Source organism: Sander lucioperca, chromosome 1, assembly GCF_008315115.2.
Source record: "Sander lucioperca isolate FBNREF2018 chromosome 1, SLUC_FBN_1.2, whole genome shotgun sequence".
Classification (NCBI taxonomy): domain Eukaryota; kingdom Metazoa; phylum Chordata; class Actinopteri; order Perciformes; family Percidae; genus Sander; species Sander lucioperca.
Window position 1 is genome coordinate 31,391,595 of NC_050173.1, and position 16,578 is coordinate 31,408,172.

A 16,578-nucleotide genomic window follows, 5' to 3' on the forward strand; every position below is an offset into this window, starting at 1 on the left:
TTTGGGTCTTGAATTTCCAAATGGTTCCATGCAGACGACACAGAAATCATCCTCTTCTGAAGAGGAGTTATCAGCCTTCACCCTTTTCCTGGCAGGTTTTTTTACCTTCTTGGCTTTGCTTTTCTCACCCCCCCAAGATTTTTTCTCTGATGTTTTTCCCTTTTTGACGCTCCTCCTCTTCCAATGCCAGCTTCACTGGTGTATCAGTGAGGATTTCTGAGCGCCTCTTCTTCCTACCCCTACCTGTCTCTTTCCTTGGGCTTGTTTTTGGAAATGGCCTAATGAGTGATGGACTGAATGACTGACATACAATGGACCCCGAGGTGCTCGGCGTCTCATCGGAGTGCAGGTGGACAGCATGAGTGGCTGGAGAGGAACTGGGCGGCAGGTACAGAGGAGAGGAGCCGGGCGGCAGGTGAGGAGAAGAGGAGCCGGGCGGCAGGTGAGGAGGAGAGGATCCGGGCGACAGGTGAGGAGGAGAGGAGCCGGGCGGCAGGTGAGCTGGAGTGGAGCCGCGTGGCAGGCGAGGAGGAGAGTAGCCGGGCGGCAGGTGAGCTGGAGGGGAGCCGGGTGGCAGGTGAGGAGGAGGGGAGCCGGGCGGCAGGTGAGCTGGAGAGGAGCCGGGCGGCAGGTGAGCTGGAGTGGAGCCGGGCGGCAGGTGAGCTGGAGAGGAGCCGGGCGGCAGGTGAGCTGGAGTGGAGCCAGGCGGCAGGTGAGGAGGAGAGGAGCCAGGTGGCAGGTGAGCTGGAGAGGTCTGTTGAAGAGCCCCAGATGGATCAGGACGATCTGTAACTTGAGATGGCTCAAAGTCACAGTCCTGAAAAATGTTACAATTGTAAGGCCATATGCCTGTACACTGGAAGCCCGCCTGTATGTTTTTCTGTGTTGCGGCTGTAGGCAGGGTGACCCTCACAATGCCTGGAATGTCGTAAATACTCATAGTTTTACCTGGATTCCCCCTCATCCAGTCATCGCTCGCCGAATTCACCATCCTTTTAAACGGACCAAACACACTACGATCAAGTGGTTGGAGTTTATGGCTGCAATGTGGTGGGAACGTAAGTAGGACAATTCCATGGTGTTTGCAAAAATCCACAGCTCTCACAGAGATGTGGGAAGAGTGGTTATGAAGCAGGAGCAACACCTTTCTTTCTGGACTGACCTTTGTATGCTTCACAAAGTGAACGAGGAATGATAGGAAATCTTCTTCCTGCATCCAGCCTGAGGAATTAGCACTTCCCGCACTCCCAAATGGCCCGCTCTGAACAAAGTGATCTTTAAAATTCTTACGAGGGAACACAAAGAATGGAGGAATGGTATTTCCCAGAGCTTGCACAGCATATGCAACAGAAACAAGTGTGCCCCTCTCCCCCGACGTCATGGCACCGACCTGCTTCACACCCCACAACTCGGGATGGTTCCTGGACAGTTGTCACGCCGGTTTCGTCGACATTCCATATGTCACTGCCATCGAACCCGTTTTTATCAATCATCTCCCCCAGTCGACTGAAGAAGAGTTCCACATTAGCACGATTGAAACTGGTAGCTCTTGAAAGGCTAGTTGCCTGCGGACTCCTTACTGAAAGTCTTGGGTTCCGCTTCATAAACAAGGTAAACCAATCAGGCCCCGCCATTTTCTTCTCATCCCAGGTTTGTGGATGCTGTATGTTGAATTCCACCGCGAGTTGATAGGCAAACTTTCTGACCTAAAATAAATCATAACACAATGTCTGAGTAGGGACACACATATTTTAGAAATTGTCTAAATGTATGTGTTGGTATTTATTTAACTTTGACCTGATTTTAAATATTGTATTCATCATTCACAAACATTAAATTGAATGAAAGGTCCAATACAAATTAAGAGGTCTTGAATCTTGCCTTTTCTACCCTGTTCTCAAGACGCTTATCCATCATGCTCACCTCACATGGAGTTAGCCCATAGTATATATTGACTGCCTGGCTTATATACTGTGACACAGTCTCCTCCTGCTCACTGGTGAATACCTGGTGAGGACTGTGGTATCCTACACGAGGAAGGTCCCTTGATCCCTGGTCTTTCAGTTCTTTATATTTCCGCCAATATCTGTTCAAGGTGACATGGCAGATTCCGTGGGATTTTGCCACTGCCCTGACAGACTTTCCTTTCCTAACTTCCTCTGCTGCTCTTTTTAAAAGACTGGCATCAACTCCACGATCTGTTTTTCTCACCTGAGTTCTAGGCATTCTGTAGAAATATTAAAATCACAAAAATGTTCTTAGTTGTATGTAAGGGGATGGTTGTAACACTTTAAAAACATGTGTTACAACCTATCCCGCTACTGTCACCCACTGTTTAGCTAGCTGTATTAGCATGGTGAATTGAAATTAGCAGGAGGTTGATACACCATTCTTTACTATAGAAACTACAGTTTGACCTGATATAACTCATACAACATCATCTACAATGGTAGAAGTACTAAACAAAATATTATCTTGTTATTTTTTTTTTACTTTCTTACCTCAGAATTACATTTTCTGCTGTAGCTTCAGGAGAGGTAGCAACACAGACTGGAAAACCTCCATGTGGGATCGTAAAGGAAGCCTGAGGAAACTGAAACTGTCACATGACTCCTATCTTATCCCTGATTCGTGGAACTGGTAGTGTTACAACTATCCCTGTGTTACAACTGTACCCGGTCTCCTGCGTCATCACTCGCGAAGTCATGGCAACCAAATAAACAACAGGGTGAATACACTTGTCATTCAATCTTAGGCAAAGTCACAAACAGCGACGAAAGCCGCAACTTGAAATCCGCACTCACTCAGCTGGTGCGTGGCAGGGCGTTCTGAACTCTATGTGGAACTCAACTGATTCCTCTGCCTGTTCCACTGTTTAAAAAATAGCGGTGCAACTTGGTGGGCGTCATAGTGGTAATTTCTCTGCGTGAGAAATACAAGGTGTGGCGTGTGAGCGTGTAAATGGGTTGAAATGCGTGTGTCTCACGCCCAATGCGTGAGACTTGAGAGGTATGTAATGTTGTTTTAGCATTACGTCAGTTTCAGATAGCTAATGTCTAGCTTGGTCGGCAAAAAGCTGTTTGCAGAAAATCTAAATTATAAATCATCAATCACAAAAAGAATAATAAGAGTACCTATAAGGGTCCAACTGGGGCATTTGGGAAGTAAAGACTCGATGCAACCATGTCAGTTAAACTGCAACTGCATTGGAACTGTGCCAGTAGTGGTTGCCAGTGTTGGGCAAGTTAATTCCAAAATGTAATACATTATAGATTACTAGTTACTGTCATTTGAGAGTAATTAGTTATATTACAATATTACTGTCTCTGAATTGTAATGCGTTACACTACTTTTGCATTACTTTTGAGTTACTTTCACCAAAATAACAGGGGAAGTTTGATTTGGCAGCTAGCTTGTTAATTTCACCACCGGATCAATAAAGTCTCCTCTTTATCCACTTTAAAGCAGCCATATTATGCTCATTTTCAGGTTCATAATTGTATTTTAAGGTTGTACCAGAATAGGTTTACACGGTTTAATTTTCAAAAAACACCATATTTTTGTTGTACTGCAGTGCTCTCTCTCACTGCTGCAGATCCCCTTTTCAGCTGGTCTCTGTTTTAGCTACAGAGTGAGACCTCTTTTCTTCTTCTTCTTCTGTACTATCTTTGATTGCACTGCACATGCCCAGTAGCTCAGATGTAGATCATGTCAGCTAGCTAGCTCCATAGACAGTAAAAGAAAGGCTGTTTCTACAACTTCGGTCAGTTACAAGGCAGGATTAGCTGGGAGACTTCTAAATGAGGGCGCACATGTAAGTAGTTCTTTTGTAGATTATGGTGAACTTGTGTGTGTTGTAGCAGTGCTTTGCTATTGAGAACGAGGTAGCATGCTAGCGTTAGCATGCTAGCATTAGCATTAGCGTTAGCATTAGCGTTAGCATTAGCGTTAGCATGCTAATGCTATGAGCATTATAGCCTGCTCGTTTCGGCTTGTGACGTCACAAGCCGTGCCGATTTTGAACAGCTCACCCAGAGACTGAAGGCAGGACATATTCAGAAACCGTATCTCACTCTAAACAGCATGGATGGATTTTTTTTAAAGTTTGTATGTGTGTGGAAGCACCAGAGACACAAAATAACATATAATAATAAATAAATAATAATAAAAAAATAATAAATATGGGCTTTAATACTTTTCATATCTATTCATATTTTGTATAATTAATATAAATATGCAAAGTAACTAAAGCTATAAAAAATAGATAAGTAAAATGTATAATAGGCAAGTAGGAGAAAATGAAAATACTCAATTAAAAGTACGGCATTGTTGTAAAATGTTTGTTTATAGCACTTGAATAAGAAATTCATGTTGTTTAGTTTAAAACACTCTAAATGAAATGTTCAATTATAGTGTGATTAAAACTCACTATTTACAGTACTTCATTTACAGCTGATTTATGAAAAGGTAGCCTACACAACCTTATTTAACAGTAATTTAGTATTACTGCGAACTGTCACAGGAAGTGCTTTTATTTTGAAGTAAGCTACACGGAAGTTGTCTGTCGTGTAGCCTATGTCGGTACACGATCCGTTCTGCCTGCACGATCCGTTCTGCCTGCACGATCCGTTCTGCACATGCGCAAGATAATACTGTTTTACCGAGGATACGACCTGCACGATCTGTTACACGCTAGCCTATGGCTAGCCTCCACCGGGAAGCTAACGTTAGTTTAACACTAGAAGTGCCGGAATTCCATAACTACTAGAACTGCCATGAGCGGTCATTTTGACCGCCACATTCCAAACTCTATAATCTCTCATGATAAATACCTAATTGCAATATTGTATTATGTATTGTGTTAGGATATCTTTAGAAAAACGTAATAACACCAAAATGTACATTTTTACGATTTTAATTATACATTTGAGTAGTAATACGTGTTTCAATTATTCATATCATGGCATAGTAAAATTATTTCATACATTCATATCCCGAAAATATGGTGTGGAAATTCATTCAGCTTAACTCATAACAGCCAAATAACAATTATAAGTATCTTATTTGAACATTTAGCTATAACCTAACCTGGCACTGCCTCTGTTTTGGCGTCTGCTGCGATGCGCAGCGCTGCTCGGACCGTGAGCCGCTGCCCTTTTTTTCCTCCATAAACTCCGCTCTCAGCTCCTCTGCCAGTTGCTGCATGAACTTCCTCCGGGCAATGTTACTACTGGTGCAGTCCTTGGAGAGGATGTGTGCAATGATTCCAGTCAGTTCGAGGATGTATAAAGTTATATGAACATGTAAACAGCCACCGGCCATCTACGTGTTCCGCGCCTTTCACAGAGCGAGCGCCCGGTGTTTGCCTTCTGATTCAGAACTGAGTCTATCCACGCCGTAGTAGCCTACGTTACCGACTCTGGCTTTGCCTTCGGCCCAACGGTGATGCCCACACTTGTTACTCGAGACCGCTAGTTACGTTGCTCTGACAGAGACTATGGTAGTTACTAAGCAACCAAGATGCATCTTCAACCGCGCGAAAAATTAAAAACAATACCGCGAAAATCCGAGCGGTCAATATGACCGTATATGGCCGAAATAGGTAAAAGTGACTCTATTTTCTTTGCCTTTTGTGTAATGTATATAAAAACAATTTTAAATTAAAATACAGACTCTTTTAGGAAAAGTCAGGCAGCAGCAGGATTGTATTTTTTTATTCAGCAAAGTTATTACACATATAAATTTCAAAACGGTCAAAATGACCGTCATGGCCGTTCTAGTGTTAACTAACAGCTAATTCGGCTAACTGCTAGCTGACAGCTAGATTCAGTCTAAAATAACGTTAACTCAAACGTAATGGGAAAAGCAGGCTACAGCTAAATTAAGACTTCACAGTAATAACAATAAAGACAAGTATTGAGTGATTGTATTTTAAATGAGCACAAGTAAAGTAGAACTGACGTAACAGCTGTTATATATGTTAGGTGTTTGTTATATATGTCAACGTTTATTTTCAAGTTTTATTTTGAGGGTCTTTTAAAGTTATTACATGCTGTCTCAGCTAGCAGTTAGCCGAATTAGCTGTTAGCTAAACTAACGTTAGCTTGCCTGTGGAGGCTAACGGCAGACCGCTACAATCAGCTAGCGGTTAGCCGAATTAGCTGTTAGCTAAACTAACGTTAGCTTGGCTGTCGACCGGAAGCGTGGAACAGATCGTGCAGTGTCGTAAATCCTCGTACAACCGCGCATGCGCGAACATTTTGCGCATGTGCAGAACGGATCGTGCAGGCAGAACGGATCATGTACCGACAGCCTACTCTTGCTAGCTTACTGAGATGCAACATGTCCGTAAGGCTGAAGTTGTTCACTTTTTTGTTTGTAAAACTGCAACATATTGAACAGTAAATGGTCACAGTAAAAGACAAGCGCTTTTGGTCGTCATTCGAAGCCATTCCACTACAGGCATAGTTACTTTCCACCGCTCATAAAATGCAATGATATTTACGTGTAGCAAGCCTCAACATTAATTCCCGACATGTTTATATCTTTCAGCCGCTGACGTACCGTCACCTGTTGGGACATACATGCTGTCCGTACCGTCTCTGGTTCTGACCACGGGAACAGAAACAGGACAGCTCACTTCAACGCAGCGTAATAACTCCTGAAAATAATATCCATCTCGCAAATGTATCTGTCTCTGCAGTCATCTCAACCATCGAATACAGCGACAGGAAAATAATACGGCTTTTTTTATTCCTGTGAAGAAATGTGTCGCGGTGTTGGTGAATTCTTAAAAAAAACAATGCACCACTAAATGTTGCGTTGTAACTTGCGTTACTGAGACTGTAACGAGTATAATATTACCGAAATTTAATTAGTAATGCGTTATATTACTGCGTTACAGCAAAAAGGAATACATTACTGTAATTGCGTTACTTTTGTAACGCGTTACTCCCAACACTGGTGGTTGCTACTAGCAACAGAACACTCAACTGAAACCAACTGCCAGTGGCAGGACAGTCACAGTAGTTGCTGAGATCTGAGTATACGTCAACATTACTAGGGCCGAGTCCACTGGCGTAAGCAACACAAGTGAGTCAGCTTATCACACAGTTTGTAAATAAACACATACACATACAAACACATATCTACACCACTTACACACACTAGCGCCTGAAATGTCAGCTGCAATCATCCATTGCATAGAAAGACGGTGTGAATGCAAAACTGTGGTGTACCTCAAAGTTCAGTTTGAATAATTGAATAGGTGTTCTTAACCACAGATATAGAAAACCCACATTAGCTTAGTTTATCTACCTTTATATTCCTGGTTTTTTTTGTAGAAAGTGTTTGCCTAGAATGGGGTCCCACTTGACTTCTACATCAATAACTGTACTAACAGATTCCCACTAGAGGGCAGTCTCTACCCAAATCAGTCCTCAGTTCCATCCTTCTACCACCCAAAGTGTAGCAGCCACGCTGCCCGAGGACATTGTTACACACTCAATAAAGCAATAGTAAGTCATTTTCTCTGCTTAATTGATCCCACTGCTTCCCAACAATGCGTGGTGTGACATGTTTTTATTACAGCAGAAATAGCAGCATGCCTCAGAGTAAGACATGCTATTTGTAATTATCTCGTTGTTGTGTTCTTGCATGACCGGCCATCTGTAGACAGCCTGCAGGACACTTGCTGGTCAGCGGCCGAGGTCAGGGGCTCAGCATTGCATTCTTCCCGGAGCCGTCTGCAGTGCTGTATAATGACATTGTCCTGGTATTTACCAGGGCTTGTGAAACACTCGTCTCGAGGACAAAAACACAGCACACTCTTACCCAATTTACCCAATCCAAAACTGTTTGGGAACAGATATGGAAATTGACAAAATCGTAAACAAATACAGGGGAGGCCTGATAAGATCATGTTTACTGTGCAAGTTGAGAACACACAGTCTCTCTCTCTCTCTCTCTCTCTCTCTCTCTCTCTCTCTCTCTCTCTCTCTCTCTCTCTCTCACTCACACACACACACACACACACACACACACACACACACACACACACAAAAGCACATGCACTGCACAATGATCCAATTATACAAATTACACTAATATTACTTGGTACTGTATTACTTGGTAAAAAAAACATTATTATTATTATTATTATTATTATTATTATACAAATTATTGTAAAACATAAAGCAAGCATTGTAATCTATATTGATTAATAATAGTAATATCTAATCTAAACCTGTCGGGGTTGCAGGGGGCAGGAATGTGAGCTCCTAGCTCACATTGGGAGAGAGGCGGCTACACCTGGGACAGGTCACCAGTTTATCACAGGGCTAAAACAGACAACCATTCACATCAACTCCTACACTTCAGAGTTTCCATTTTAACTAAACAGAGCACCTGAAGGAAACCCAATCAAATAAAGGGAGAACATGCAAGGCCCCATACACAGAAAGGCTAGCCAGACCCACATCAAGATGTTGGGTCTGGGAACTCACCATTGGCAGGGCTCAATCTGAGGGGCGGGATAAACGGTTGTCTTTCAAATTCCCTCTGCACTCATAGCCAATCAGAGCAACGCTAATTGATAGATTAAACTTTTGCCATATCCGGTCGGCAAAACTCCGAACACATCTTCCTTTTTTTAAGAATGACTTCAGTGCTTAACTCCAAGTCTTTCAGAGTCGCAGCTAAAGCCGATTCAAATGACCGCTGTTCGCCAGCAGCAACAGCCATCTTCTTTGTTTTCAAGTAGCAGGGAATTCACATGGAACCGTCACAACTCTGCCGTCCTTATGTTAAGCCCGCCTACCGACTCTATACACGATGTGATTGGCCTGACCAGAATTTGGTTTTCTAGCAAGCCAACGGAGAGTTGCTAGACTGACCCTGGCTGCAAATTACATTTGCTGCCGCTAGGGTGCGTCTAGATTTCTAGGCTACAGAAAGGCCACAACTTGGTTGGATTCAAACCCACAACCTTCTTGCAGCTGTAAGGAAGCAGTATCAACCAATGCACCACCAGAAAGTGAGTTATTTAAAGCAAGTCTTTATATTCATGTATATTATATGCATTTATTTATTGTGACTCTGTGACCCATTCACTAGTCCATTCCTGAGCAAAGGCATCTTGAACTATAATTAATTGCATAATTAAAAAAGCCTTTGCTACTATTGAATATTTAAAAATGGATAAAACCACACAAGGTCACCAAAAAATAATTTCCCTTAATTTCAAGAGCATGTACTGCTGGCAATTCCTATCACACATTTTCACAAATTAGCAATTATGTTATCGTGTCTTTGTGTGTGTTCCTGCAGCCTCCCTCACTCAGCCACTCCTTGTGCTTTCAGCATGATAGGGTGGAACTGCACATTTCAAGCATGCTCTAAAGCTTCACTCCCTCTCTGTCTGTTTCCCTTCCCCTCAATACTGCACAGTTAAACTGCAAGAGAAAAAGGGAGGGCCCAGTGCGTGTAACCAGCGATGCTTTTTACCAATCACAGGGGTTTCCCCACCCTCCCTCCCTCCATCCCTTTTTTCACTCCCTCCCTCTGTCTCTAGGCACATCAACCAAAGGAAAAAAAGGTGCAGGGGAAAAAAAAGTGATAAGCAGCCAGCAGCTTCTGGGTTTTGCTTTCAAGCGCACTCCTGCTGAATCGCGTGAGTGAGTGTGTATGTGTGTGTGTGTGTGGGGCGTTCACTCCTTCTCCTGCCACAGTAGCAACACATTGCAGCAGCGCCGGCCCCGAACAAAAGGCTCAACGCAGCAGAGCCACAGGAGGAGAAACTCAGGGATAGATGCAGAAAGAGTGGCCCAGCGTGACTGCACTTTTCAGGGAGAAACTCAACCTGCCATTTAGACCTCCTGGTGCTGGAGTGGAGACAGGACTGTACACTAGACCAGCACAGGCTGCCTGTCTGTCTCTCTGAGCTGAGGAAAACACCCTGTTTTGTCTTTCACTTTGTCTTCATTCATATACCTCAGTCTCTGTCAACCTTTACTGAGATTCCTACACTTGCCCTTCTTCACCTGGGCATCTTTCCTTTTCATCCACCTGTCCTCTGAGATGTCAGACGATGACTGCCGCTCGCCCATCGGCCTGGACTGTTGCAGTTGCTGCCTGGACCTGGCCAATGGCTGTGATGACTCCATGGCCAGCAGTCCAGCACAAGGTCTTGGTACTACTGGGGGCCTGCCAGGAAGCCCCACTAGCCCCAGTGTCAGTCACTTCCGTCAGCTCCGCAACCAGTTGATGTACCAGAACCTGAACACTGATAAGCTGAACAACATCATGAGGCAGGACTCCCTTGAATCGGTGGTGAGGGACCCCTGCTTCCTGCTCAATGAGGGGATCTGCAACAGCAACATTGACCAGACCATGCTGTCTATACTGCTCTTCTTTCACAGGTATGTCTGTTGTGTGCTTATCTGACAGGTACACCCTTAGCTTAGACTGAATATAAAGGCTCTGTCATAAGTACATGAAATTTGAAATTGAGCTGGAAGTTATCCTTTACTCCTCTTAGGGAATCAAACTTCTGGATCTGCTGTATCAAATCCCAATATGAGTGCTGTATCGTAACCAGATAGCTAACAGTGGCTAATCAGGTTTCTTGGAATAGCACTTTGTCTGAAAAGGATGACATAAGTGTTTACAGTCATGGAAAAGTATAGGATAGGACAAGGGCGTTTATTTTGAATATGTTCCAGAAATGAGTTTCAGATAAGACTATTAATGCACTTTAGTTTACTTTACATTACTTAAGCAAATGCAATATAGATTTAATATGTAAAGTAATGTTGAAATATGGTTGCAGCTCACAGTGTCTATTTACATCTACACAGTTCATGGCTTTCATGCAGCATGTTTGATATGTTACATAACATGACACTGAAAATAATGTATGCATGAGCTGTACAGTATTAACACGATAAAGTATTAATCTTAAAAATTTGTAAGATATATTTTGAGTCTGAGAAAGAAATGTTCCTAGATTCATCAAAACAACAAAACTCCAAAACCCCAGAAAACAGAGGTAAACTAAACCTAACCCTAACCCTACAAAAACACAAAGTTACTCTAAAGCAACAGTTTGTTGTCATATTGATTCAATTAAAATTATCTTTTATTGCTAGAGGTCAATTAAAACTGGCTTGACACCTTCTCCGTAAACAGTGTTTGGCAGCTCACCTCGCAGTGTTTGTGAGGAAGAGAATGTCCTGCTACAAAGTTGCTGCCAGTTGGATAGTTTGTTTGGCAGCGACTGTTCAATGACTTCAGCCTCAAATTAACAGTTACCATCTTTCCAGACGGCTACAGTTTTGACCGTCACTGAACTCCTGAACCCGAGCCAGAAGTTACTGTACAGTCAGTGCTTACTTGGAAAAGATGTAATTATGTATGGTCTGTCTGGTTATCGGAGCAGTAAAATGCAGAGCTCCATGGGGAAATAGCAGCAAACACTACACAAACCTGTTTTCATCGTAAGAGCCACCTTTGAATGTCATTTGTGTCAGTAAAATTAGATATGTGTTAGACGATCATGACATATGTTAGACATGTATTCCATATGATAACAATCTGATCAATTGGCAATAAAAGAGTTGTTTCATTTTTTGTTTATGGTGTACAGAAGGAATCATCATAATTGACCTTTGCCCCCACTCTTACCACTTTTGTCTCAGGACTGTTTTCTTGAAGCCACTGTATATTAAAACCTACAGACTGACTTTCATACCCTAATGATGCTGTTCCAAGTCTTTTTTCCTCTAACCCAATTATGAAATGCATACTAAAACAACTGAGTTCTTGTTCCATTAAGATTTTATGGGATAACATTCCATGTTTGCTTTGGTTTTAGAACCAAATATTAGAGACAAAACGTCAAGTGGAAAAATGTAATTACATTATAATGTAGGTATGTATTTAAAAAGCATGTAAAATAGCATGTAAAATAGTCTGTATATTACGTGCCATTAATTAAACCATGTCAGGTAAACCCAGATTTTTTCCACGTTTAGTCAAATAGAATATATTTGACAATGTTTATCCTGATAAGATGGGCCTGGACTGAACATGGCAATAGTATTTGTTATCATTAATTCAGGTATTTTCAGAGATTATCATATCAGCAAAGGTCTCTAGCCAAGAAGCGTTATCAGTACTTAATCAAATTTCTCCAGAAGCTAAGCTGTTACTGTGTATCCAAATAAGTTAAACTTCAACCTGGCATATCTTTGCTATATGCTGTTAGTACAGACTTTTCTTATCTCCTGTGATGATTGATACTACATGAGTACAGACAGTACAATGGAAGTAAAACCATTTACTTTGCACTGCAACTGATGGGCTGATGGCAGTGATGATTAGACCTTAAATAGGTATAATTGTATTTTGTAACTTTTTACTGCAAATGCTCATCCATGCAAACTCTCAGGCAGTTGAAACAAGTATTTGCTTTTAATACATGGCACACTACCATCTGTCTGAAAAAAGAACACATATAGACTACTGTATATGGAGAACTTTCACAATTACTTTGTTTTTCCATCTGTTACAAAACAGCTGTTCAAATTCTCATTAATTTGACAGCTTTTTAGGTGATATTGTTCTTGTGGAGTTGCATTATTCAATGAAAGAACAGTCTGTTCTTGATTTATTTATGATAGCGAGGGTGTGTCATTATGATACTGAGAATAAAGAACAAGGAGTGAAGAAACTTTGGATTTGGACTGCAGCTCCAGCTGTATATATACTCCCTTTTTTGCTTTTCAAACAAAACTTTTTTTTAAATGTTTTAATACTTTGAACATGTCCTTAGATGTCCTTAGCTATACTTGGATATGCTCAGGGGAGTTATTATTCTCTGCATTCAGTGTTTACATTATCATAACTTGACTAATGCCTGCTGGCAGGGCTTTGTTAAAAATGTTAGACAACATCTTTTTTTCTGCTCTGCTATTTAGACGTAGTCTTAATAACACAGTTATACTTTTATGCATTTTCTCACTAACCACAGAGTTACACTTTCATGGTTGTACAATTTATGAATATGAATATATCTACTATGAATATTCATAGTAGTCACACTTTACTTACTATGCCGTTAACAAATGATTCAAATCTTGATCTCCTTATCTATACTGGCATCTCCTAGAAGGGGAGAAAAATATGGTTATAAGTGCCAATATTATTTAGGCATTTCTGGCCAAGAGGCAATGTCTTCACTCGCACCATTGGCCACTGTGACTGTGCATCTGTCTGTGTCAGCTGAACTGTTTGCCTGACAAACAGTCTTTACCCAGAACACTTTGTTCCTGAACCATGCCTTCTGAGGAAGGAATCACATGTGGCTTTCATGGATATGCTTTTTACACAGGATTATTACATTGCTTTCAAATGTGTACCCTTTACAGTTTATCATGCAGAAGCACAAATGCACTCATTCATTCACACATGTACTCACATTATAATCCTGTCAGTTGAAACAAGCTAAGCTGAGGTTTGCAGAAGTTCATACATTTTTTCTAGTGCTTGTTTCAGGAGGGCCCGGCTTCTGGTGAAAGCCTGGCTGAGGTTTATACTGTGACCTCACCCTGGGTGGTCAATCTTCCAAGCGGCCATCATTCTTGTTGGCCACTTGTTAACAGAAGGAAATGTTCTGCATAGCCTGAGAAAGCATGCCAGGACATCTTTTGGACTTGTTGAATATCAGTAAAGTAATAAGTTAATCTGTGGCAGTGCCCTGCACACTTGTTATGTAAATCTGAGGGTCACAGAATTGTGCTGAGAGGAGAATTTGAACTCATAAGTCCTGCTTGGTTTTTGAGGCAGAGCCAGTGAGACCTGATGGGGGGGGGGGGTTAGGATCTGTGATTTCCACAGGATAAAAACCAGAGGAACTGTGTTGATTTACTTTGAGGCTTAGAAGCTACACTTGGCTGGAAGGAGAAAGGCACTCCTGCACACCTTTCATCCCAGGCAGTCAGTCAGTACTTAGCAGCCACTAAACACAATCACATGCCAGTGTGAAGAGGGGTGAAGAGCCTGCAGTGATGACACAAACGTTTATCACAGGACTTCGGGTCTCTGATCAGTCAGTCAGTGAGCAGTCAACATACAAAGGGGAAAATAACGTAGGGGCAGCACAAAAGATGTTACAGTGTCAAAGACATCCATAAAAGAGGTTCTCTCTGCAGCGGCCACTAATGTGAACATGACAGGGCTAAAGAAGAGTTTGTACCCTCTAGCCTACAGAGCTCCCTTCCAGGTTTATAGACAAGATAAAAAATACTTTCTTTGAAGAAAGAAAATGTTTTGAGTAATGCAGTGGTGCAGTTGTCCATCTCTTTGAGAGAAAGGTCTGTTGACTGAAAAATAAGTTTTAAATCCTGGTTGGGAAAGACAGTGCTTTTCTTGTCAGACAAAAGATGTCAAATGGGACTGAGGACCCAGGGTCCTCATGTGAGGAGGGCCCAAAAAGATGCTAGAATGACTAGCTGTGGATGCGGGGAGGGGCCTATAGAGAATACCTTTCTACTGGGCCCAGAATTTTGTGCTACGCCCCTGGTTGGAGGTGAGGTTCACTTCTTGTTCACAGACTCCAAGTCTGCACTTTGTATGATAAACTGCGCAGAGGAGTTACAACCTCTGACTAGGTTTGGTTTTTTTGCTCTGACATAGCTATTTAACCTTCTAACACTTTGTTGCTTTACCATCCTCAGTATCATTACTGTGGTAAAACTTTGGCCTGAGAGGATCACTGGCTTCGGTGCAGTTGACTACTGAACATGACCTAGCCTTCCACCATGGAGTGGAGACAGGATCCAGCTGTGTCAGAGATCCTACTGTGCTCCAGAGCTCCACTTTGTGATCAAAATATAAACCATTAAATAGCTTTCAAGTCAAAATCCTGCATTCAGTGATCCACTGTGAAGGTTATGGAAAGTGTCTCTGCCACGTGTAAGCCATCCAGGAATCCATACAAATGTATATTTAGCAATTATAATTCCCAAAAGAGAAACCATGGGCCCTATCTTGCACCCAGCGCAATTTACTTTGCACACCGACGCTTGTATCATTCCCATTTTGCACCCGACGCACAGCGGACTTTTCCCTCCACAGACTCACGTCGGTAAATTAGGGAATGAACTTGCGCTCCCGGGGGCGGTTCAGTAAAAAGAGGAGGCGTGTTCCTGCACAAACGTTCCCTAGTGCTATTTTGCAGTTTCAGAAAACAATTCCGCCACAGACCAGGAAAAATCTAGTCTAAAGTCAGTGGCGCGTTATTCAGATGCTATTTTGAGGGCGTATGCTTGGCCATAATGTAGAGTGTGCACACCGCGCATACACTTTGCTTCTCTCATCTCACAGACCCAGCAGTTCCCATTTTTGCAAACCATACATAAATACAAGGAAAATTATGACCTTGTTTTACACAACCTTTCCATGAATCATGGATGTGTTGATGACATAAATGAGGAAATATTAGAGGACTTAAGGAGATGTGATGTTGAACTGCATGTGCCGATGCCACTTAACCCAAATGCCCCAGCAGCAGCACGGGAGAGGAGAGACAGAAGAGCTGCATCATCTATAGTGAGGTAATCCCAGTCTAATGTTAGACTACATTGCAAAAATATCACCATGCATTCATAACCTCGTGATTCAGTGAGAGTGAGCCCAAAACATCGGAAAGTATGTTTTTGTGACATTTCTTTATTTACATTTTGTCAAAAAGAAAAATCAATAGCAAACGTCGGTCCCCTCGGCTGTAAACCGCTCCTGGCGTGCGCCCATACAGATGTAGGCCTATTGAGCGTGCGCCTTGCAAATCCGCCATTATAATAGCAATCCGCCATGGAACAAGCGCGCCTGCTTTTAAAGGGAATGTGAGAAAACATTCTGATTGGTTTATTGCACGTTACGCCCAAACCACACCTATGAGTAATGTAGCTACTTCAGACCAACCCATTTTAGATTTGCGTCCGAGATCCGCCCACAAAGCTACTTGCGCTTGGTGGTTGATACTTGCGTTTCAGATCGTTAAAATAGGGCCCCATGTCTGTGAAACTACTGAAGAAGCGTTTGTAACCCAGGAAAAAAATTCCATCTCAGCCTGCACCATTGTGCGATAAGTCGGTTTCATACGTTAGTTTTGGTACATGACAGTGGATCAATTGTCTACAATAGGAGTTAGATTATTTAAGAAGTAAATACCTTCTTTATCTTAGATGACCGTATGGTGACCTTTTGAGTTCATTTGCATGCAGGTAACACGTGCAAATCTATCTCAATCAAAGGCAAAGCTGAATACACAGGGCAGCTCCGCCTGCTCAGTCTTTGAGGGCAAATCATTTGCGTAGAAGACTCTCCACAAAAGTAATAAACACTTTTTTGAAGAAGTCGCAGGGCTCATAGTGCACACTGTGTCATCCCTGCCTCTGGTTGTTTTTATGTATTGTGTACCAATGTTTTACAGACTTCCTGCTTTACTATTGAAAAGTGAGTGTAAACAATGTCTAGGAGAGAGAGAGAGAGAGAGAGAGAGAGAGAGAGAGAGAGAGA

General features: G+C 42.2%; 1 protein-coding gene across 1 annotated transcript in view; it reads left to right on the forward strand.

Annotated features, from left to right (window-relative positions):
- The first annotated feature begins 9,608 nt into the window (after nucleotides 1-9,608).
- tsc22d3 (TSC22 domain family, member 3) overlaps nucleotides 9,609-16,578 on the forward strand; it is a 34,766-nt gene continuing 27,796 nt past the window's right edge. The window contains exon 1 of the mRNA XM_031303048.2: nucleotides 9,609-10,418. Coding sequence (XP_031158908.1) covers nucleotides 10,078-10,418 — 341 coding nt within the window. The 5' untranslated portion in view covers nucleotides 9,609-10,077. The remainder of the gene's footprint in view (nucleotides 10,419-16,578) is intronic.